This window comes from Podarcis bocagei (genome assembly GCF_964188305.1).
Source record: "Podarcis bocagei genome assembly, chromosome: 16".
NCBI classification, from domain to species: Eukaryota; Metazoa; Chordata; class Lepidosauria; order Squamata; family Lacertidae; genus Podarcis; species Podarcis bocagei.
In genome coordinates, this window is record NC_138142.1 from 40,877,310 (window position 1) to 40,901,440 (window position 24,131).

At 48.8% G+C, this 24,131-nt stretch overlaps 2 protein-coding genes and 1 long non-coding RNA gene across 5 annotated transcripts in view; 1 reads left to right on the forward strand and 2 right to left on the reverse strand.

Moving 5' to 3' along the window:
* The window catches only part of BNIPL (BCL2 interacting protein like), a 28,078-nt gene extending 13,443 nt beyond the window's left edge, over window positions 1–14,635 (reverse strand). The window contains exons 1-6 of one of the 2 annotated variants that reach the window (XM_081173759.1): window positions 14,478–14,635; window positions 6,016–6,132; window positions 4,873–4,934; window positions 2,566–2,769; window positions 2,041–2,220; window positions 563–665 (exon numbers count right to left, since the gene is read on the reverse strand). In XM_081173759.1, the coding sequence (XP_081029885.1) occupies window positions 563–665; window positions 2,041–2,220; window positions 2,566–2,769; window positions 4,873–4,934; window positions 6,016–6,132; window positions 14,478–14,521 (710 nt within the window). In that variant the 5' untranslated portion in view covers window positions 14,522–14,635. Of the gene's footprint in view, window positions 1–562; window positions 666–2,040; window positions 2,221–2,565; window positions 2,770–4,872; window positions 4,935–6,015; window positions 6,133–8,496; window positions 8,641–14,477 lie in introns of those variants that run through there. The other variant, XM_081173760.1, reaches the window with a different exon arrangement.
* The window catches only part of LOC308575305, a 110,702-nt gene that overhangs the window by 52,377 nt on the left and 34,194 nt on the right, over window positions 1–24,131 (forward strand). The gene's annotated exons all lie outside the window — the stretch shown is intronic.
* Window positions 18,165–24,131, reverse strand: part of PRUNE1 (prune exopolyphosphatase 1) — a 33,868-nt gene continuing 27,901 nt past the window's right edge. For both annotated transcript variants that reach the window (XM_081173651.1, XM_081173652.1), the window contains one exon: window positions 18,165–19,593. In XM_081173651.1, coding sequence (XP_081029777.1) covers window positions 19,117–19,593 — 477 coding nt within the window. In that variant the 3' untranslated portion in view covers window positions 18,165–19,116. The remainder of the gene's footprint in view (window positions 19,594–24,131) is intronic.

The following is a 24,131-nucleotide window of genomic DNA, read 5'->3' on the forward strand; positions in this document are numbered from 1 at the left end:
AGAAGCTTTTCTTTTGGAATTATAAGGACAGAACTACCCAAATTGCATAGAAATTTATTCATGTGTGCTACTACAGCAGCAAGAATGTTACTTGCCCAAAAGTGGAAAGAAGCAGAAGTCCCAGTAAAGGAAGAATGGATACAAAAACCTATGGAATATGCAGAAATGGCGGAACTTACCGGAAGAATAAGAAATCAAGATAACAAACTTTTTATATATATAAAAGAATGGAAATGGTCTATTGAATGTTTACAGATAAATTGCAAACAGATCAAAACACTGGCAGGATTATTGTAATAACCTGCAGTTTCATAAGAGTATATAAACAAACAAGCAAATTAAATGAATTTGAATGTGCAGAAGAGATTAAAAAATAAATTTAAGGAACGGCAGAATGATTTTAAATTAATTAATGAAATGTATAAATCTGGAAAGTATGAATAAAAATGTAAAAGAAATGTATTTAACCAAGAATCGTAGCATCCCCAGCAATCGACGGCCCCGGCCACCCCGGCGGAAGCCCTCTTTCCCGCCCGGTTTTGAGGGACCAGGCGGCTCTCACCTGAAGAGATTCTCCATGACGTACGGATAATCTGGGATGGAGCTGTCAGGTAAGTAGCACGAGGCAAACATGATGATGGCGTTCAGGCCTTCTCCAAAGTAGCCTAGGAAGGAATAAGGGGAGAGGTCAGTTGGGAATCCTTTGGGAGGAAGGGGTCACCGGTCACACTTTGATTTGTGTCTGCCACACGATGACGGACAGGTTGGATAAATAATAATAATAATAATAATAATAATAATAATAATAACAACAACAACAACAACAACAACAACAACAACAACAACAACAACAATAATAATAATAATAATAATAATAATAATAATAATAATAATAATAATTTATTTGTACCCTGCCCATCTGTCTGGGTTCCCCCAGCCACACTGGGCAGCTTCCAACAAAGATTAAAAATACATCAAAATGTCACACATTAAAAACTTCCCTAAACAGGGCTGCCTTCAGATGTCTTCTGAATGTCAGGTAGTTGTTTATCTCTTTGACATCTGGTGGGAGGGCGTCCCACAGGGCGGGCGCCACCACCAAGAAGGCCCTCTGCCTGGATGCAGAGGAGCAGTGGGAGGAATAATAATAATTTAAAAAAAAATATTTATACCCTGCCCTCCCTGGGCAGAGCCAGGCTCAGGGCGGCTAACATCAGTAAAATTACAATAAAAACATAATAGGGGAGGGATTTTTTTAAATATATATATATATATATATATATATAGGTTAAAAATACAATTTAAAATACAGCCTCATTTTAAAAGTAGCCCATGGATCAAAACCACAAGGGGAGGGAAACATAAGGGTCAGACTGAGTCCAAACCAAAGGCCTGGTGGAACAGCTCTGTCTTGCAGGCCCTGCGGAAAGATGTCAAGTCTCTTGGGACAGAGTGTTCCACCAAGTCGGGGCCAGTACTGAAAAGGCCCTGGCCCCAGTTGAGGACAACCTAACCACCTTGCGACTTGGGACCTCCAAAATGTTGTCGTTTGTGGACCTTAAGGTCCTCCGTGGGGCAGACCAGGAGAGGCAGTCCTGTAGGTACGAGGGTCCTGGGCCGCATAGGGCTTTAAAGGTCAAAACCAGTATAAATAATAAATTAGTATTATTAAATTATTATTACTTAATCCGTGTGATTTATTGCTGGCCGGCTCCCTGACACACACACACACACCCCAAACCCAGGTTGCCTTTCTTCCCGAGCTGAAAAGCCCCAGATAGGGTAGAACCAAGAGCCAAAGGGGCCCATTTGGGCCAAATGCCACTGGGGACGAACATATCTAGATAGACTGCCTCTGAACCTGGAGGCTCCACAAGAACTTATGAAGAGCCCTGTAGCTGGATCAGGCCAGTGGCTCCTCTACTCCAGCTTCCTGCTCCCGCAGTGGCCCACCCCATGCCCCCAAGGGAAGCCTGCAAGGAGGACGCAAGCCCCACAACTCCAACCCTCTTCACCTCAGCAGCTGACATTATTCCTCACCTCCGTGAGAGATGACTTTCTTGTAGGGCTCGACGGCACCCAGGTCCACTTTCTGCTCCCGCTCGTCCGTCAGGAAAATCCGCCACTTGCGCCCGTCTTGGCCCTTGATGTCCACCACGCGACCGGTGCAAAACTTCTCGGGCAAGTTGCCCTCCACCCTCCGGGCTCTGGGGAGATCATCTGTGCGCATCGGACAGGGTAGCCGGGGGGGGGGGGGAGGACCGAATTTGGGTCAATGTCAGGTGAAAGGATCTGGAAAAGCAGAAGCTAGCCAGCTTCTTGGGACAGCGTTTCCCAAACTTTGAAGCGGGTTGGGCTAGATGACCGCTGGGGTCCCATCCAACTTACTGTTCTAGGATTCTATGAGCCTATTTTCTCTTACCACCACCCTCCTAGGTTCCTCGGGGTGCAGTGGATCCCACAAACAAATCTCTTTCCTTTCTGGCAGACCACCCGTTCCCACGCAGGGTCCACCTCCCCGGGGTGTCGTCCGCCTTGGGAGACCCTCGAACCCAGGCCCCTCACCTTCCCATTCGAACTCGTGCCCATTCTCAGAGCCCTCCTGGAGCTCGCTGTCGGACGGGGTCTCCAGCTCGTCCACGTTGATGTCCAAACTGCCTTCCGGCGTGGCTTCCAGCCCCTCTCCAGATTTCACCGAGCTGAGATCCGGGGCTGGAAGTCTTTTCTTCATGAGCCGCCGACCGCACAGCTCTAGGGTGTTGGGGGTGACTGGTGTGGGGCGGAGGAGAAGAAGGGGGTGGGGGAATCAGAGGTCAGAGGCTGGACGCCTGCTTGGCATGCAGAAAGACATTGATTCAATGATTCAATCCTGAATCATTGAATTGCCGCTGTAGATAAGACTGTAAACACATTTATATACATATTGTGGATAATTCACACAGTGGCTTGCGATCTCGATCACACGCATCTGTAGTCCGCTGGCAGTAGGAGTACAATATGGGCATGTCTTTAAGTTAACACCTTACATTAAAAACCTGACAGTACCAAACTACCGAAGGCTTTTCACCAAAGCCAGACCAAACGTCTTTCCTTCTGCAGTGTCGGATGGCAGGTGGAGAGGAGTTCCCTACCAGGACAGACTTTGCTCGTATGCCCAAGACATCGATTCCATAAAACATATTTTGTTGCATTGTGCAAAATATGAGCAAGCCAGGGCTGAACTGATACTACCCTTGCTGGTACCTTTCCCAGGAAAATCAGAGGCTTACTATGTCAGGTTCCTACTGGAAGACCGGACAAATGCTAGAACATTAGCAGTGGCAAAGTTTTTATCGGTGGTTGCAAGAACAAATGATCCCTATATTCTGAACAAAATGCTTGTTTAACCTGGAGGTAGGCTGTCTGAATTGTGCATTGCTTTGTAACGATTTGTTGGGTCTCTGGACCGTAATAAAGATTGATGATGGTATACATATTGTTCTTTGTTTTTTCTTTTCTTTTCTTGTAAAATTCTTTTTTTTTAAAGCGTTTATTAATTTTCCAATAAGAACATCCAATTAACATATCAAATCAAATCCAATAAAAATAAAAAACTAAAATAAAGAAAGTCCAGTTGTCTTCCAAATTGCAATCTTTATTTTTTTTTGTTGACTTCCCACGGTCTGAATTCCGAAGCATTTTCCACATCGTAGTCCTGCCAGTGTTTTCATAATTCCATATCACGATTTTATCCTCCTTTTCTTGTAAAATTCAGTAAAAATTTAATAATAATAATAAAAAGAATTGCCGCTGTAGCTAGGGGTGCAGCTCTCAATTTCAACTTCTTTCCGTTTAAAAGAATCATGGAATGGTATTGCTGCAGAGAACTTTACCAGAAGCCATCCAGATTAACCCCCTGCAATCCACAGCTTTCCAAGTCCAGCTCTTCCTCATCGGGTTTGGTTTTCAAAAAGCCCTTGTGAAAATTCAGGGCCTCCTACACGGGCTGGCAGCAGCTCTCCAGCCTTTCCCCTAAAAACAATGCAAGATGCTAGTCCTCATGGTTTTAAACAGAGGACACAGGAAGTCTCCATTGGTCCACCAATCTCGATATTGTCTGCACTGACTGTGTATGTGATAAAGGGGAGCCATACCGGGGTGAAGGTGTCGTCTTCTGTTTGTCCCCGTGTCGGTTTCAGTTTATCGGTTAATTTTTCTAGTAGGGCTGTTTCCCACACTATTTGGTACCATTGGTCCATGTTTACTCCTGACAGGTCTCTCCGGTGTCTGGCTATGATGCGTCTGGCTGCTGAAAGTAGGTGGGTTATGAGTTCTTTGTGGTGTAAATGGGCATTGTTGTCTTGGGAGATGTTTAGTAGGGCCACTTCTGGGGTGGTTTCTAATACAGTCATACCTCAAGTTGAATGTGCTTCAGGTTGAGCGCTTTCAGATTGCGCTCCACAGCAACCCAGAAGTAACGGAGCATGTTACTTCTGGATTTCACCGCTTGCGCATGCACAGATGCTCAAAATGACGTCACGCGCATGCATGGAAGCGGCAAAACGCAACCCGCGCACGCGCAGATGCGCCATCGCGTCTTACATTCCATTCAGGATGTGAACGGGTCTCCGGAACAGATCCTGTTCGCATCCCGAGGTACCACTGTACTTGTTTGGTTATTTTAATTATTTCTCGTATGGCTGTTGTCCAGAATAGTCCCTTCAAATCTTATGATTCTGTGATTTAGGCCCATGGACAGGTCAAAGTGAGGCACTGACAATGAGGGGAGGGGTCTCCGCATGCCAGAAGGAAGAGAGGGAATCCAGAAGGGGAGAAAGCAACCCCCTCTTGCTACTCCAGGAAACCCAAGCAGCCACCTGTTGGGTCTCTTACCTGGGCTCATTTCCGAACTGGATTCTTCCAGATCCTCCTCAGAGATCTCCTCTGGAAGAGGCCTGCAAAGCAGAAAAGAGAAGGGGCCTCTGAGGAACGAGAGGAAGGTGGGAGAGGCAGAGGCAGCGTTGCCTAACAGCTATAGCAGGAGCAGGGAACATTTTCCATCCCAAGAACCTTCTGAGGGCCACAGGGCCAGAGGGAAGAGTGGTACAGCCAGCTAGTTTCTATCCACACCCTCCCCCCCACTTTCCAACTAAATAATAATAATAATAATAATAATAATAATAATAATTTATTGTTATTATTTATTATTTATACCCCGTCCATCTGGCTGGGTTTCCCCAGCCACTCTGGGCGGCTTCCACTAAAATACAATAACCTATTAAACGTTAAAAGCTTCCCTGAACAGGGCTGCCTTCAGATGTCTTCTAAAAGTCTGGTAGTTGTTGTTCTCTTTGACATCTGGTGGAAGGGCGTTCCACAGGGCAGGCGCCACCACCGAGAAGGCCCTCTGCCTGGTTCCCTGTAACTTGGCTTCTCACAGGGAGGGAACTGCCAGAAGGCCCTCAGAGCTGGACCTCAGTGTCCGGGCAGAATGATGGAGGTGGAGACGCTCCTTCAGATATACTGGACCGAGGCCGTTTAGGGCTTTCAAGGTCAGCACCAACACTTTGAATTGTGCTCGGAAACGTACTAGGCAGAAAAGAGGTGTGACCAGAGGTCAAGGAGACATCCCAGCAAAGGAGGTGGGATGTGTTTCTCAGGGAATGGCCGGATAAAGGACTGGAGGCCCACATTGGCCCTGCCCTGCCAGGCCTGAGCTACAGCACCTAAGAACCCAAGAACTGCCTGGGCGTAGGTGTGGTGTGTTGCCTCCCAGAGAGGAGTCCCATGGATACCTCAAGGAGGTGCCTGCCAGGTTGAGACGGACGCCCCTTTTGCTCCAGCACCCCTTTTTCCTACTGCGGCCAACCGGACAGCCTGCGAGCTGAGCTGAAAGGCCCACCCCTATCACTCGGCCTCCAGCCAGCCAATGCCCAACGTTCTAAGATAGACTGCTCTTGGGCATGGAGGCTTCGTTTCTCCATCTCTTCCCTGGGACACCCACCGTCACCCGCGTTTCCCCAGCACGCGGCTTACCGAGGGAATTCATCGTCCTGCCATTCCTCCTTCAGTTCCATGTCCTTGATGTTCACGGCCTCATCGGTGGTGTCTCCCCGTTCAGGAGAAAGAGGTTCTGCGGCTTCCTTCTTAAACCTGCAACAGAGAGAGAGAGATTGGTCAACAGCCTAGTCCTGCAGACGTCTCCGCAGAAGTAGGGAAAAAGGTTGTTTTCTGCTGCTCCAGAGAGGCGGACACGGAGCAATGGATTCAAACTACAAGAAAGAAGATTCCACCTAAACATTAGGAAGAACTTCCTGACAGTAAGAGCTGCTTGACAGTGGAATTTGCTGCCAAGGAGTGTGGTGGAGTCTCCTTCTTTGGAGGTCTTTAAGCAGAGGCTTGACAACCAGATGTCAGGAGTGCTCTGATGGTGTTTCCTGCTTGGCAGGGGGTTGGACTCGATGGCCCTGGTGGTCTCTTCCAACTCTAGGATTCTAGGATTCTAAGTTTGTCTTGGTGCTGAGTTCCAAAGAAGCTTGGTCAAAATTGAGTGGGGATGGCTGTGACCTTTCGCACCCAGAACCCCTCTGTCCAAGGACGTCTGAGCTTGGTCTCCCCAGCCACTCTGGGCAGCTTCCAACAAAGTATTAAAATACAGTGGTCTGTTAAACATTAAAAGCTTCCCTAAACAGGGCTGCCTTCAGATGCCTTCTAAAAGTCTGGTAGTTGTTGTTCTCTTTGACATCTGGTGGGAGGGCGTTCCACAGGGCAGGCGCCACTACCGAGAAGGCCCTCTGCCTGGTTCCCTGTAACTTGGCTTCTTGCAGTGACGGAACTGCCAGAAGGCCCTCAGAGCTGGACCTCAGTGTCTGGGAAGAATGATAGGGGTGGAGACGCTCCTTCAGGTATACAGGACTGAGGCCGTTTAGGGCTTTAAAGGTCAGCACCAACACTTTGAATTGTGCTCGGAAACGTACTGGGAGCCAATGTAGGTCTTTCAAGACCGGTGTTATGTGGTCTTGGTGGCTGCCCCCAGTCACCAGTCTAGCTGCCACATCCTGGATTAATTGTAGTTTCCGGGTCACCTTCATAGGTAGCCCCACGTAGAGCGCATTGCAGTAGTCCAAGCGAGAGATAACTAGAGCATGCACCACTCTGGCAAGACAGTCTGCGGGCAGAGAGGGTCTCATCCTGCGTACCAGATGGAGCTGGTAGACAGCCGCCCTGGAGACAGAATTGACCTGCACCTCCATGGAGAGCTGTGAGTGCAGAATGACTCCCAGGCTGCGCACCTGGTCCTTCAGGGGCACAGTTGCCCCATTCAGGACCAGGGAGACCTCCACACCTGCCTGCCCCCTGTCCCCCAAAAACAGTACTTCTGTCTTGTCAGGATTCAACCTCAATCTGTTAGCCGCCATCCACCCTCCAAGCGCCTCCAGACACTCACGCAGGACCATCATCGCCTTCACTGGTTCTGATTTGAAAGAATTATCCCGTCCCAAACCACACACCACTGAAACAGTGCCGTATTTACGTATAAGCTAAACAATCTATAGCTTAGGGCCCCACCCTCTTGGGGCCCCCAAACAATTTAAAGGGGGGGGGAGAACTGGATGTACATTTCCAAAATATAAGATAAAAAACAAATAAAATAAAACCTGCATACAGCAAAAGTGTTTTGTGTTGTGTAGGCTCTTAGGATGTAAGTCATGGGCCCCGCCTGCTCCCTAAAATATCACTGGTTTGCTCCTTTCTATATACCGTATTTTTTGCTCTATAAGACGCACCAGACCACAAGACGCAACTAGTTTTTGGAGGAGGAAAACAAGAAAAAAAATATTCTGAATCTCAGAAGCCAGAACAGCAAGAGGGATCGCTGTGAAGTGAAAGCAGCAATCCCTCTTGCTGTTCTGGCTTCTGGGATAGCTGCGCAGCCTGCATTCGCTCCATAAGACACACACACATTCCCCCTTGCTTTTTAGGAAGGAAAAAGTGAATCTTATAGAGCAAAAAATACGGTATAGGGTGCCTACATTCTACATGTGCAAATAGCTTTAGATACCTATTAGGTCCATAAATTACCATATAGCATATATTCAACACAAAAAACAGTGACAATTTGTTGCTGACAAAGGACAGCTGGACATATAAAGGGTCCCATTACCTTCAGCAGCTCAGGGCCTCATCAGACCTAAATCCGGCCCTGACCTCTGCATGTTCGCCCTCTTTCCTCCCTCTGTTGTCGAATTTCGGGCTCCAGCGCCAAGAAGACCTGCTCTCGGGTGCAAAAGCAGTTGCACCTTCTCCCCCCGTCAACGACCCCTGCCTCGGTTTCCCTCCCCTTCCTGCACCGTACCGCTCATTGTAAGCTCCTCGGGGCAGAGACCTGCTGCCTCCTTCTCGGCAAACACAGCCGCCGTGCAACACCAGAAAGTTACTTAAAACGACAACAGTGATAATTAACGTCAATAATAGTTGGCGATGCATTAGAACGAAGCCCAAGCCATCGGGAATTACCTTCCAAATGAATTTGGCCTCCAGGAACTACCAGTTGCCCAACTGAGTAGCTCAGGAGGTTAAGAACTGGGAAGAGAGAAAGTTTGCTCCAGGTAATCCCCAAAGGTTTCTCATGCTAAATATTCACCGCAGGGCTGGTTTTGCAGCCGGGCGCCACACCCAGGAGGAGGAGAGGCTATTTGCTCCCGTAGCAACCGGGCCGATGGATCAACGCTCTCTGCACAAACTATGCAAAAAACCAGCTCTGCGATGAGAGGCGGATCCTGGCACGGGCGTTTGAGTTATCGAGCGCAAGGTGAACCTGAAAGGACAAGCAGCCCTGCTGGATTGGGGCCAAGAGGCCTAGCCAATCAGGAATCCTGTTTCCCACGCTGGCCAGTCAAACGCCCGGCCTTCGATTGAATCGCCTGTTCCCAGCGCCAGGCGATTCAGAAAGGTAGACTGCTCCTGAGAATGGAAGCTCCGTTCCACTAGCAAGGCTTTGCCGCTGACCTCTTGGTTTTAGAATTGTAGAATCGTAGAATCGTGAAGCTGGAAGGGGCCACAAGGTTCATCTAAACCCAGCCCCCTGCAATGCGGGAATCTTCGGCCCGACGCGGCGCTCGAACTCGTGGCCTTGAGGTTAAGAGTCTCATGCTCTCATGCTATCCTAGCATTTGATAGACAGGTTTAAAAATTTATTTTGTTGTTAAGGATGCAGTCCCTCAACGAAACTGCCCAGAAGGAAGAAACCCTTCAGACAAGGAGGGGAAACTTGTGGAACTCCAGGCCACAAGATGTGGGTGGCGACTTGCGACTTATACAGTTCCACAAGGGGATGAGAGAAATTCACTGACCAGCTGCTAGTCATGAGATGTCTTAAATGGAGATTCCAGATTCAGGAGCAGTCTACCACACGTTCAGGACAGGGGAAAGTCTCTCCTTGTAACTTTCTGAGAGGTGCCTGGCTGTCTGCTTGTAGGCTAGATGGGGGCCTTACTTGGCCACAAAGACATTTGTACATGGAATCGTCGAGTTAGAAGGGACCCTGGGGTCATCTAGACCAACCCTGTCGCGATGCAGGCTAAAACTAGATCATACATGACAGGTGGCCATCCATCCTCTTCTTTAAAACCTCCAAAAAAGACTCCTCTTGTGGGAGTCTGTTCCACTGTTCCTCTTACTGTCAGAAAATTCTTCACTCGGAATCTCCTTCCTTGTAACTTGAAGCCATGGGTTCGAATCCTACCCTCGGGAGAAAACCACTTTGCTCCATCGACCATGTGACAGCCCTTAAGATATCTGAAAATGGCGGCCAGGGATATGCTGGCCCCAAACTGGAAATTACAAGAAGTTCCTACCATTGCGGAGGGGCAGGCGGAAATGATGAAAAATGCGGAGTTAGCCAAACTGACCAGGCAGGATTTAGGATCAGGACGATCAGAGATTCCAGGAAAGCTGGAGTAAATTTATTGTGTATTTAAAGGATAATTGTAAGAATTTAAGAACACTGGCAGGATTGAAGTAACTCCTACAATGTATAAGATAGATATGAAGTTAAAAATCAAAATACGCGACGGGAGAGAATAAAGGATACCTGCTGAAGGGAAGGAGGGAAGTCACAAAGAACTAAAAGTGCATATGTGGTTTAATGTATTGTAAAATGACTGTGTAAAGAAAACAATAAAAATTGATCTCTTGCAGGGGCGCAGTTAGTGTCAGCACCGTCTGTTAAGAGTTTGGGTGTAATCTTCAACACCTCTCTTTCCATGGAGGCGCAGATTGCAGCTATAACAAAGGCAGCATTTTTTCATCTCCGCCAAGCTAAGCAGTTGGTCCCTTACCTTTCTCGCCCTGATCTGGCCACTGTGATTCACGCGACGCTCACCTCCAGACTGGATTATTGTAACTCACTCTACGTGGGGCTGCCCTTGAGACTGACCAGAAACTCCAGCGGGTGCAGAATGCTGTGGTGAGACTCCTTATGGGGTCTTTGCTGCGAGATCACATTCACCCGGTGCTTTACCAGCTGCACTGGCTCCCGGTGGAGTACAGGGTCAGGTTTAAGGTGCTGGTTTTAACCTTTAAAGCCCTTTGGGCTTAGGACCCTCGTACCTACAGGACCGCCTCTCCTGGTATGTCCCACAGAGGACCTTACGGTCTTCAAACAAAAACATCTTGGAGGTCCCGGGCCACAGGGAGGTTAGGCTAGCCTCAACCAGAGCCAGGGCTTTTTCAGTAGTGGCCCCGACTTGGCGGAACGCTCTGTCCCAAGAGACTAGGGCCCTGCGGGACTTGACATCTTTCTGCAGGGCCTGCAAGATGGAGCTGTTCCACCAGGCTTTGGGCCAAGGCACAGCCTGACCCCCTCCTTCTGTAATCCTCATAGCACTCTAGCCCAATAGTTGCCATCAGTTTGATTCTGAATTGATTTTAGAATGAATTGATTTTAGAGTGTTGTGTTATTTTTACTGTTGTTAGCTACTCTAAGCCCGGCTTCAGCTGGGGAGGGCAGGATATAAATAAAATTTTATTTTTATTATTGATTTTTTAAAAAAAGATGTCTGAAAATGGCAGTCGCACCTCCTCTCTCAGACTCCTCTTTCCCACACCTGACTCCTTCAACCGTTCCTCACCAGGCTAGTTTCTTCCTGGTTCACCAGGGGAGTGCACTGAACGAAAGTGAACCTGATTCTGTGGTAGCTGCAAAACACCTCATTCCAGATCCGTGATCCGTGTCTCGCTGAGCCTCCCTGACATGAATCACGCTCCCCTCCTTCTCCTCCTTCTCTGCGGACGAGTTGAACAGGTCCTAACACATTTGCACGTTGAAAAGGCAGAGATTTCTTTGGCTGACGTCGTGTCCCAGGAACAGCAGCGGCCAGAGAGACAAAATGTGGTTTATTTTGCAGAGGGAGTGTTGTGTCTGTCGTAGAACAATGGAATCGAAGAGTTCCTCGCCAGACCTCTCTACAGAAAACATGAAATCGTCAAGGACGAGAACGTCCCTGAGCATGTGTGGTGTGTTATTTATTTCTGCGCTCCTTTACGGCAGATGAGGCCAGAGTCAAGAGTAGATAGACATACACGCCCTGCTCACAAACAGATACCATTCACATACATAGAATCAGAATTGTAGAGTCGTAAGGGACCCCAGAGGGACGCGGGTGGCGCTGTGGGTTAAAACACAGAGCCTAGGGCTTGCCAATCGGAAGGTCAGCGGTTCGAATCCCCGCAATGGGGTGAACTCCTGTTGCTCTGTCCCTGCTCCTGCCAACCTAGCAGTTCGAAAGCACAAAGTGCAAGTAGATAAATAGGTACCACTCTGGCGGGAAGGTAAACGGCGTTTCCGTGCGCTGCTCTGGCTCACCAGAAGCGGCTTAGTCCTGCTGGCCACATGACCCGGAAGCTGTACGCCGGCTCCCTCGGCCAGTAAAGCGAGATGAGCACCGCAACCCCAGAGTCGGCCACGACTGGACCTAATGGTCAGGGGTCCCTTTACCTTTAAGGGATCCCAGGGGGTCATCCGGTCACACCCCCTGCAATGCAGGCATCTCAACTACAGCATCCATGACAGACGGCCACCCAACCTCTGCTTAAAAACCTCCAAGGAAGGAGAGCCCACAACCTTCCAAAGCAGCCCATTCCACTATCTAACAGCTCTTGCTGCCAGAAAGTTATTCCTGATGTTGAGTCAGAATCGCCTTCCTTGTCACTTGAAGCCACAGGTTTGAGTCCTACCCACCAGAGCAGGAGAAAACAAGCTTGTTCCTTCTTCCATGTGACAGACTTTCAGATATTTGAAGATGGCTCTCATATCTCCCCTTTCCCAGGCTAGACATACCCAGCTCCTTCAACCATTCCTCATCAGGCTTGGTTTCCAGACCCTTGATCACCTTGGTCACCCTTCTCTGCACATGTTCCAGCTTGTCAACATCCTTCTTAAATTGGGGCACACAGAACTGGACACAGCATTCCAGGTGTGGTCTGACCAAGGCAAAATAGAGTGAGTCTATTGCTTCCCTTGATCTGGATTATAGACTTCTGCTGATGCAGCCTAGAATAGCATTCGCCTTTTTTGCTGCTCCATCACACGGTTGAGCTTGCGGTCAGCTAAAACCACATCACAGCAAAAAGGGAGTCTCATGACACCTGAAAGACTCACCATTGTATTATGGAAGGGGCGGAGAACCTTCTTCAGGCCTGAGGGCCGCAGTCCCTTTTGAGGAACCTCCCAGAGGCCAAATGTCAGTCGTGGGCTGTGCCTGAGGCAACGGTGGGCGGAGCACTGGAAGTGAATTTTACTTTAGTATACAGTCATACTTCGGGTTAAATATGCTTCGGGATGAATATTTTTGGGTTGCGCTCTGTGGCGACCCGGAAGTAACGGAGCGCATTACTTCCAGGTTTTGCCATTCGCGCATGCGCAGAGGCGCAAAATGGTGTCACGCGCATGCACAGAAGCGGCGAATTGCGACCCGCGCACACGCAGACGTGCAAACGCGGGTTGCGTTCGTTTCAGGATGCGAACGGGGCTCCGGAACAGATCCCGTTCGCATCCAGAGGTACCATAATAATCTAATTTCTACACAACAATAATTAAAAGCTCAGAAAGGTAAAATGGAAATAGGCCCAAAACAGAACTCGCATCAACTTTCCAAACATCTGGGTAGGCTTGTCTAAACAGCAATGTTTTTAGTAGGGCTGGGCATCCAAAACCAGTTTGAAGTTCATATTGTGATATCAGTTTCATAATTTTTGACCTGGCAATATATTGCAAATCGTGATGTGTGCCTCCTATGCAAAAATGGGGGGGAAACCAGATTATCGCCCAGCCCTGGTTTTTAGCAGGCCCCCAAAAGACTACAGTGAAGACGCTTGATATCAGTAGGCAGGGAGTTCCACAGTTGACACTCTAAACAATCAAATCTTGCAAATGCAGAACAAGAATTCTGTAGCAGCGCCAGTTCCACCGATCGAATTGGCCCAGGGGGCGTTTATGGGCTAAGGCAATTTTGTAGGTAAACCGGTCCCAATTTGTTAAGGGCTTTGTATGTTAATAGTGACACCTTTGAACTTGGTTCTCTCCCCATTTCATCCTCACAAAACAACCCCGAGAGGTCGGTTAGGCTGAGAAGCCGCAAGGTGACCCAAGGACACCCCACATCCTTCATGGCCGAGCGAGGATTCGAACTCTGGTCTCCCAGACTGACTCTCTGTCGACACCACGACGTGGGCGTTGGCCCCTAAGACACTTTGGACGGGTCCCGAATGTCGGGTGTGGAACATTTTATATTCACGGCACCCCAAATTCTGCAGAGCCAGGATTTGGCATGGTGATTAACCCCGTAAGGTGTGGAGCACGGAACAGGGACTGAGGACTCCTTCCTGTAACCCGCAGAGCAGTGTACAGTATTATTATTTTTCCAAGCCTTCTTTTCTCTGTCGCGGTTATAAACTGCCCTGAGATCTTGCGACAAAGGACGGTATATATATAAATCCAGTAAATAATAATAATAATAAATAAATAAATAGAATAATACAGCTTATTTTGAACCTCCCTTGGGAATGTCTCCAAGAACCCCTGAGATTTGGAAACTGAACAGGAAAGGGCACAGAAACATAGGAATTCAGTTTTTACCTGGTCAGAGCCACTTAGCTCCCTGTTGTTTACTACACGGACCGGCAGCATCTCTCCCGGGGACATTCCCAAATCTACCTGGAACCTTCTGCATGCAAGGCAGGTGACACCCCCTTCCCTTAAAAACAATGCCAAGCTTTCAGCCGTTGAGGTTTTGAGGAAATGACTGTTTCAATATGGGCACTGAAGGATTGAGGTCAGTATTGCCCGCACGGGTCAGCAGCAACCCCGCAGGATTTTGGAAAGGAGTTTTTTCCCCTGGCCCTACCTGGAGATGCCAGAAATCAGACCAGGAGCCTTCTGCACTCAGAGCAAGCTCTCTGCCTCTGAGATCCCCTTGCGAATCACCTTTCGGACTCACCTTTCAGAAGGCAGAGCCGCCTCTTCGCCAACGTAAGAGCCCATCCGGCCCCACCGCAAGGACCAATTCGGCCTCTCCTGCTCCTAAGAGGAGGTCAAAGACACAAAACAGCAACTCTGGGGTGTTCCAAGATGCCGGCGTACAGCCTGGGCTCATCCCAAACTGGTTTTTCAGCATGATTCAGAATGGGGCGGCTGGGTCCTAATGCCGTTGCAAGAGGTAAAAAAGTTTTTAAAGTAAGATTTAGGGATGGGGAGAAACAAGGACGGGGAAGGGGAAGAAATGGAGGCAGTGAGAGGTTTTACTTTCTTGGGCTCCATGATCACTGCAGATGGTGACAGCAGTCACGAAATTCAAAGACGCCTGCTTCTTGGGAGAAAAGCAACGACAAACCTAGACAGCATCTTAAAAAGCAGAGACATCACCTTGCCAACAAATGTCCGTATAGTTAAAGCCATGGTTTTCCCAGTAGTGATGTATGGAAGTGAAAGCTGGACCATAAAGAAGGCTGATTGCCGAAGAATGGATGCTTTTGAATTGTGGTGCTGGAGGAGACTCTTGAGAGTCCCATGGACTGCAAGAAGATCAAACCTCTCCATTCTGAAGGAAATCAGCCCTGAGTGCTCACTGGAAGGACAGATCCTGAAGCTGAGGCTCCAAGACTTTGGCCATCTTAGGAGAAGAGAAGACTCCCTGGAAAAGACCCTGATGTTGGGAAAGATGGAGGGCACAAGGAGAAGGGGACGTCAGAGGACGAGATGGTGGGACAGTGTTCTCGAAGCGACCAGCATGAGTTTGACCAAACTACGGGAGGCAGTGGAAGACAGAAGTGCCTGGCGTGCTCTGGTCCAGGGGGTCACAAAGAGGCGGACACGACTAAATGACCAAACAACAAAAAAGGGCTTGGGAGAAATAAGGACATATGAGCAGTGCTGGTGGTCAAGGGCAGTGGCCTATCTAGATCAGTTTCCTGTTATCACAGTGACCAAAGGGAATCTGAGTAGACTGCCTCTGGGGCTGGAGGCTCCCTAAGTCCCTGTAACTTCACCTCTCATCGAATCATGGAGGGCCAGGCACTGAGGTCCAGCTCCGAGGGCCTTCTGGCAGTTCCCTGGCTGGGTGCTTTAGCTGAGATTCGTGAATTGCAGCGGGCTGGACTAGATGACCGTCAGAGTCCCTTCCAACTCTACAATTCTATCATTCTGTGAGAAGTGAGGTTTCAGGGAACCAGGCAGAAGAGAGCCTTCTCGGTGGTGGCACCCGACCTGTGGAACACCCACCCGTCAGATGGCAAGGAGATAATCTATATGACTTTTAGAAGACATCTGAAAGCAGCTCTGTATCAGGAGTTTTTAATGGTTTTTAAAAATGTTTTTACTTATACTTTTCAATTTTATACATTTCGTTAGTTTTACATCCAAGTTAACACTTTGACTTCCTTCCCCCTCTTTCTGCAGCTCCTTAAATTTATTTTTTAATACCTTCCGCCTATCCAAATTCATTTAATTTGCTCATTTAATTATCTGCTTTTAGGTATATACTCTTATGAAACTGCAGGTTATTGCAATAATCCTGCGAATGTTTTTATCTGTTTGCAATTTATCTGTAAATATCCGGTAAACCATTTCCATCCTTTTATTAAAAAGTTAATCTTTATTTCTTATTCTTCCGAGAAGTTTCGCCAATTAAAGTTTTGCTGTTTTGTGCTGTTTTTTATATTTTGCTGGAAGTGGCCCAGAGTGGCTGAAATACAAATAATAAAATTATTATTATGGTGATGATTAAGCACATCAGAGGAGCTCTGTATGTGGACGAGGCCAGTGGCCCCTAAGAACCTGGCAAGCAAGTTGAACCAAACAGCAAATAAAAATTGCCACCTGAAACCCTTTTCAGTTCTCGTGCTCTTCAGCAAGTGAAACAGCTGTAGACTTTCCAGCGCAGCACCATCTTTTCTGGCCAACATTCAGGCTTTTTGTTGGGGCTTCTGATGTTAGTTGCCACGAAAGCTAGGAATGGAGCCTCCATAGGCAGTGAGAGTCTACCTGGGAGGCGAGACATGGTCTCCATATTCTCCTGTTTTGCACCCAACCCTGCCCTCTAGTGTTGGCGAGTGGAGTAGCAGCACTGTCAAGTTTTAAAAGCCCTTTTCCGTCAATAAACGGCCCACTTCTTCGGCAACCTTTTGAAATGTGTATTTTTATGACATGCCGCATGTGTTCGTGTCTCGGTGTGCTTGTACCTGCCATATCCGCATTGAAAGGAATGCAGCCCAGATAGGCAGTGTCCATAAAAAGGTAAAGGGACCCCTGACCATTAGGTCCAGTCGTGGCCGACTCTGGGGTTGTGGCACTTATCTCGCTTTACTGGCCGAGGGAGCCGGTGTACAGCTTCTGGGTCATGTGGCCAGCAGGACTAAGCCGCTTCTGGCGAACCAGAGCAGCACATGGACATGCTGTTTACCTTCCTGCCAGAGTGGTACCTATTTATCTACTTGCACTTTGTGCTTTCGAACTGCTAGGTTGGCAGGAGCAGGGACCGAGCAACAGGAGCTCACCCCATTGCGGGGATTCAAACCGCTGACCTTCTGATCGGCAAGTCCTAGGCTCTGTGGTTTAACCCACAATGCCACCCGCGTCCCTTAGGCGGTGCCCATACTCAGATCCAATTTACACCCCCCGTTCTCAATCCTGCGCATGTTGTGCTCTGTCACGGATCGGAGCGGAAATCTCCTCCTGGGACAAAAACTTTAGCTTTCCTGCATTCCCTGGGAGGAACCTCGAACCTTCACCACTGCCTGCACAAGCGGTTAGCTATTCAACAGGTGCAGCTGCCCTCAGCCCTGAATTTCACAGCCAAGAGAAAAAAAGGATGTGTGTTTTTTCTTTCTTCGTACCATTTGGGGACCCAGCTTCGTACCATTTTGGGGACCCTCCCTGCTTCATCCTTACAACAGCCTTGTGAGGTAGGTCAGGCTGAGAGACGGCAGCTGGCCCAAAATCACCCCGGCGAGAGCTTTGTGGCTGAGTGGAGATTTTCGAACCCGGATCTTGCAGGTCACCATCCAACGCTCACCCACCCTGGTTCTCAGTACAGTGGTACCTCGCAAGACGAATGCCTCGCAAGACGAAAAACTCGCAAGACGAAAGAGTTTTTCATTTTTTTAGTTGCTTCGCAAGACGAATTTCCCTATGGGCTTGCTTCGCAAGACGAAAACGTCTTGCAAGTTTGTTTCCTTTTTCTTAAAACCGCATTCCTATGGGAAACCGTGCTTCGCAAGACGAAAAATTCACAAGACGAAAAAACTCACAGAACGAATTAATTTCGTCTTGCGAGGCACCACTGTATCTGATGGATTGATCATGGTGAGGGAGGGGGAATGTTTGATCAGCAGAGGATGGTGTGTGGGCGGGGCCAAGCCAAGGGGTGGGTGGAGCCAGAGCCAAAAATGGGTGGGGCATCCTTTTCTCCCTCCCTCTCTCCTCCATCACCTTTTCTGTCTTCTGCCCCTCTGGTCGGTCTCTCTATTTTGACTAATGGGTATATTGAGAATGGATATATAGAATTTTTTAAAAAAAATAGGTGTGTTTTTTAAAAAAAAAGTATTCCTAGACATCTGATCTGCCAGGAGCTGGCACAGAAATAAAAGACCCGATATATTCTAAAATAGAATGTATATTTGAGTGCAGGTTCTTTGTTTTTGCTTTTATTCATTAGAAAGTGTATTAAATCCATTTCAAACACACTCCACAACAGCATGCTAGAGACACACAGAGGCGGCTGAAGTCTTTGGCCTGCGGTGAAGCCCTCCCCAGACCCAAAATCTTGCAAAAAGTGACGGTTCAGTTTCGTCTGCAGCGGCTGCCCCGGTGCAGAGGCTAAAAGTCTCGTCGTACTTTCCCCTGTGGCCTGGTCCAACAGGTCTGGAAGGTTTCCCACAAAAGCCTGCCTGACCTGTTGGACCGGAGGCGACGGTGAGACAAACAGGGTGTGTGTGTGTGCATATTCCGCAGATAGCAATGCCTTTCTCCGATCCCTCTTGAGACAACGGCCTATCTCCGTCCGGATCAACAGCTCGCTGGACCGTTCTCTTCCCCGTTTCAACGAGCCTTGGGCTCCGTGGATCAAAACCTCTTGCTCTTAATGGAAGATGCAACCGGGGAGCGAACAGTAGACAAGAATCGTTTCCAAAAGCCAGACCTGCCCTGGGACCACTGTCGACAGAGGTCTCTAGAAAATTATACCTGCCATTGTTGTATATTGTTTTAAATGTCTGCTTTGCTTTTGGGAGTGCAATCCCATTATGTGTTTTGCAAGCTGGTCTCCAACCGTAATAATGAATTATTATTATTATGATTACCTGCTCTGTGAAACTTTGTCTCTAGCCTTTTCCATTAGTGTAGACCCCGTGCTCAAGGTCTGTCCCCCCCAAGCCGCAGAAACGCTTTGTCCAACCATCTCCCTGCCCAAAACCCTTTCCCTGCTGCCTCTCGTTCCTCCGCGTTCGGGACCGCGTGGCGGAGAAACGTGCCACACGTTGGATTTCCCCCACATCCGTCCGTGCGTCCGTTCGCACACACAAACACATTCACACACCCCTGCTAGAGAATTTCCCCGGGTTCAAAGAGGAGTCCGTCCAGCATCACTTCTTCCCCGGTTCGTCGTCCGCGGAGGAGCGAGCCTCGGCGATGCGGCTGAACTTTTCGAAGACGGCCTCGGCCGACAGTTTGGGGAGACCCCGGTCGAGGGGGCACTCGTCCACCAGACTGTTCATCGGCGTGGGGGGCAGCGGGGCGTCGTCGTCCGCGGCCAGGTCGTCCCCCAGGCGGTGTGGCTTCGCGGGGTCCTTCCTAAGGCCGCTGGCCCCCCGCTCTCGCTCGCAGGGTTCGGCGCCTCGGGGCTCCGGCCTCGTCTTGCCGCACGGGGCCGTGGCCTCAGGCTGCATGGCGGCGGGGGCCAGCCGGTCCCACTCCCGCAGGAAATCTCGGACGACGGGGAGGACTTTTTTGCGGGAGGCGGTAGTGTTGCCCTGGTGGTAGGCTCGGACGGTGGCGTATGGGCTTTCAAGGGGAGACAGGCTCAGGGAAGGGCTGCTGGAGGTTTCCAAAGCTCGGCAGACCTGGGGAAACAGAAACGCAAGAAGCCCGATGGTTATAGAAGATACGTTCAACACTGCAATACAGTGGTACCTCGGGTTAAGTACTTAATACGTTCCGGAGGTCTGTTCTTAACCTGAAACTGTTCTTAACCTGAAGCACCACTTTAGCTAATGGGGCCTCCTGCTTCTGCCGCACCACCGGAGCACGATTTCTGTTCTTATCCTGAAGCAAAGTTCTTAACCTGAAGAACGATTTCTGGGTTAGCGGAGTCTGTAACCTGAAGCGTATGTAACCTGAGGTACCACTGTAATAGTTTTGACTCCGTGCTAGCGTTCGAGTGACAAAGGAAGTAAAAGTAGGCGGATAAGAATTAAGGATTAATTATGTTTCCTGCTTTTGGGGAGTGTGGGTGTCTGCACATATGTGTGCTTTTGTATGGAATGTTTGGGAGGAAATAAGACAGTAAATAACAAATTAAATATTGATGTATGTAATTTTTATTTCTTAATTATATTTAGTGGTAGAATGGCTGTATTGTTTTTTGTAACATAAAATCATTCAATAGAAATTATTAAAAAAAAAGAAAAGCAATGACAAACCTAGACAGCATCTTAAAAAGCAGAGACATCACCTTGCCGACAAAGGTCCGTATAGTTAAAGCTATGGTTTCCCCAGTAGTGATGTATGGAGGTGAGAGCTGGACCATCAAGAAGGCTGATTGCTGAAGAATTGATGCTTTTGAATTCTGGTGCTGGAGGAGACTCTTGAGAGTCCCATGGGCTGCAAGAAGATCAAACCTCTCCATTCTGAAGGAAATCAGCCCTGAGTGCTCACTGGAAGGACAGATCCTGAAGCTGAGGCTTGCAGCACACGAAACGCAGTTTACCTTCCCACTGGAGCGGTGCCTATTTACCTACTTGCACTTTGACGTGCTTTCGAACTGCTAGGTTGGCAGGAGCTGGGACCGAGCAATGGGAGCTCACCCCGTCGCGGGGATTCGAACCGCCAACCTTCTGACCGGCAAGTCCTAAGCTCTGTGGTCTAACCCACAGCACCACCCGCGTCCCTTAAAAAAGGTGTAGTCATAGGTATATCAGTGAATCCAAATCTGAATTGTCAAATTGTGTTATTACTGTTATTCTGGTTTTTGTTGTATGTGTATTTTGTGGGTGATGTTTGTATCGAAAAATTGATTAAATAATTTTTTTAAAAAAGCAAGGCGGAGGGCTGAAAACCTCTTTCCACAAAGGGTTTCCCTGATGCAAAAAGGTTTTGTTTTTCAGCCCTTTGCCTTGCTTTCTGGACTTTGGGAAACTCCCAAACAGATTCCCAACAGCCTTGTGAGAGTTTCCAACACTTTGGTAAGCCCCCTTTCTATGTATTTATTTTTCATCGTTGTGCGTACAGCGGCAATTGCGCATGTGAAATTACTTGTGTTCCTACCTTACTTATTCAAACCTCGCATTCCCCCCCCCCCAGACCAAGACTCAAATTAGAACCACACAGATGAAATACAGAAACCTGAAAAACAACAGTTCAAAAGTAATTAAGTCCTCGCAGAATTACGTGGCCATAGAGTTTAAAAAACCGAATCGGTTAGAAATGCAGATCACGAAACGGCTGCTGTGTATGCCTTTCGCTGTTTGGATATTGTTGTGCCCTTACTTTCATAAACCGATAGTCAATACTGAAAATATAAATGCAGCCTGGGGTCTCACAACGACAGGAGAAAGGGGTGAGAAAAGGTTAAGGAAATAAAATGAAGCAAGCAAAGAAAGAGCCTTAGCTCAGCTGCAGGCGGTTGGAGGATGGATGGTGGCTAACAGACTGAGGTTGAATCCTGACAAGACAGAAGGACTGTTTTTGGGGGACAGGGGGCGGGCGGGTGGGGGGACTCCCTGGTCCTGAATGGGGCGACTGTGCCCCTGAAGGACCAGGTGCGCAGCCTGGGAGTCATTTTGGACTCACAGCTGTCCATGGAGGCGCAGGTCAATTCTGTGTCCAGGGCGGCTGTCTACCAGCTCCATTTGGTATGCAGGATGAGACCCTCCCTGCCCGCGGACTGTCTGGCCAGAGTGGTGCATGCTCTGGTTATCTCCCACTTGGACTACTGCAATGTGCTCTACGTGGGGCTACCTTTGAAAGTGACCCGGAAACTACAAGTAATCCAGAATGCGGCAGCTAGACTGGGGATTGGGAGTGGCCGCCGAGACCACATAACACCGGACCTGAGAGAACTGCATTGGCTCCCAGTACGTTTCCGAGCACAATTCAAAGTGTTGACGCTGACCTTGAAAGCCCTAAACGGCCTCAGTCCTGTATACCTGAAGGAGCGTCTCCACCCCCATCATTCAGCCCGGACACTGAGATCCAGCGCCAAGGGCCTTCTGGCGGTTCCCTCATTGCGAGAAGTGAGGTTACAGGGAACCAGACAGAGGGCCTTCTCGGTAGTGGTGCCCACCCTGGGGAACGCCCTCCCATCAGATGTCAAAGAGATAAACAACTACCTGACATTCAGAAGACATCTTAAGGCAGCCCTGTTCAGGGAAGTTTTTTATATTTAACGCTGTACTGTTTTTAACACTTGATTGGGAGCCGCCAAGAGTGGCTGGGGAAACTCAGCCAGATTATTATTATTATTATTATTATTATTATTATTATTATGCAGTGCATCTGTTTGGAGTGCAGAAGGCCATCTGCAGCGGCGCCTCCGGGCAAGGCTACAAAAGAGGAAGGCCAGACCAAAGTCCACCTCGTGGGCCCCGTCTGCAGGACGGAGGGGCTTTCCTCCCACCTGTCGGCCGCATCCTGAGACCCCAACCACTCACCTCGATCAGAGAGGCGAAGGATGGGCGTCGAAGGGGTGGCAGAGGCGAGAGAAATCGTCCTAAGCTGGGCTCGCTCTCTCGCACCGCCGGCGTGGAAGTTTCTAGGGCTGTTGATAAGAGCCTCTTATTTTAGGTCTTTCTGACAGCCCCTTTTGGAAATGCGGAAGTCAGCCGAGGGCAGCAGCCCCCGGATGGCGGTGACTCACTTGTGGGCTGTCCGCGACGTCAGGCAAATCCAGAAACAGCGGCCACAGGATCTGAGCCTGCCGTCGCGACGCCAGATTATCCTTTGCCAATAAAAGGCAGAGGAGAGGGTGGGGTGGGTGTTAGGAACAGTCCCAAAATATGCCTTCACAAAGAGGAGGCCCCCCTCATCTGACAGCAAGGTCAGCTCAGAACGGTCAAAAGCCTTTTTTTGGCGCTTCGACGCAGGGCTAGCTCTGATTTTCTGGGTCGAGGGCCGCTTCTGTCCTTCGTGGACCCTCCGGGGGCCACGTGGTGGCAGAAAGTGGCTACATGACGCCACGCACACGATGCGCAGCACATGTGTACAGCTGAGATCAGAGAATTGTCGCGTTAGAAGGGACCCAGAGGGTCATCCAGACCAAACCCCCCCCCCCCTGCTGTGGAGGAAATTTTCTCTCTCCAAAGAGTTCAAGGTGGTCCACGTGGTTCTCCCCCTCCTCCTTTAATCCCCACAACAACGACCCTGCGAGGTAGTTACAGGTAAGTAGCCGTGTTGGTCTGCCGTAGTCAAAATAAAAAAATTCCTTCCAGTAGCACCTTAAAGACCAACTAAGTTAGTTCTTGGTATGAGCTTTTGTGTGCATGCACACTTCTTCAGATACACTGAAACAGAAGTTGCCAGACCCTTCTATATAGTGAGAAGGTGGGGAGGGGTATTACTCAGAAGGGTGGTGGGAATGGGAGATTGGCAGATAGCTGAGATGAGCCTGACATCAAGAATCACAAAACAGAGAAACCAGTAGGAGAACACTTCAATCTCCCAGGACATTCTGTACAAGATCTCAAAGTAGCTGTTTTACTACAAAGGAATTTCAGAAATAGACTGGAAAGAGAAGCTGCTGAATTGCAACTCATTACCAAACTTAAAACCATGGAGAGACCTGGTCTGAACAAAGACATTGGATTCTTATCTCATTATACATGACTAAGACATTTTTCACCTCTTCACCCCTTGCCTTTTCCTGGAAGACCTATTGCAATCGTTAAGAGTCGTCAACAGGCTCATCTCAGCTATCTGCCAATCTCCCATTCCCACCACCCTTCTGAGTAATACCCCTCCCCACCTTCTCACTATATAGAAGGGTCTGGCAACTTCTGTTTCAGTGTATCTGAAGAAGTGTGCATGCACACGAAAGCTCATACCAAGAACTAACTTAGTTGGTCTTTAAGGTGCTGCTGGAAGGAATTTTTTTATTTTGCCTGTGAGGTAGGTTAGGCAGAGAGAAGACAGCAACTCGGCCAAGGTCAGAACCAGGGAGTTTCACGGCTGAGTGGGGATTTGAACCCGGGTCTGTCCCGGGTTCTAATTCAGAACGCTCATCACTGTGCCATGCTGTATCCCGCACAGCAGAGCAGCGGTTGCAAATGCTTCCGCATAAACTAGCATGGAAATTCTCAACAACAGCCCTGAAGGGTTGTTCGTTTCAAAGCTGCAATTGCTTTGGAAAAGAGGGGGGTTTAACGGAATTTACGCGGGTCCCAGA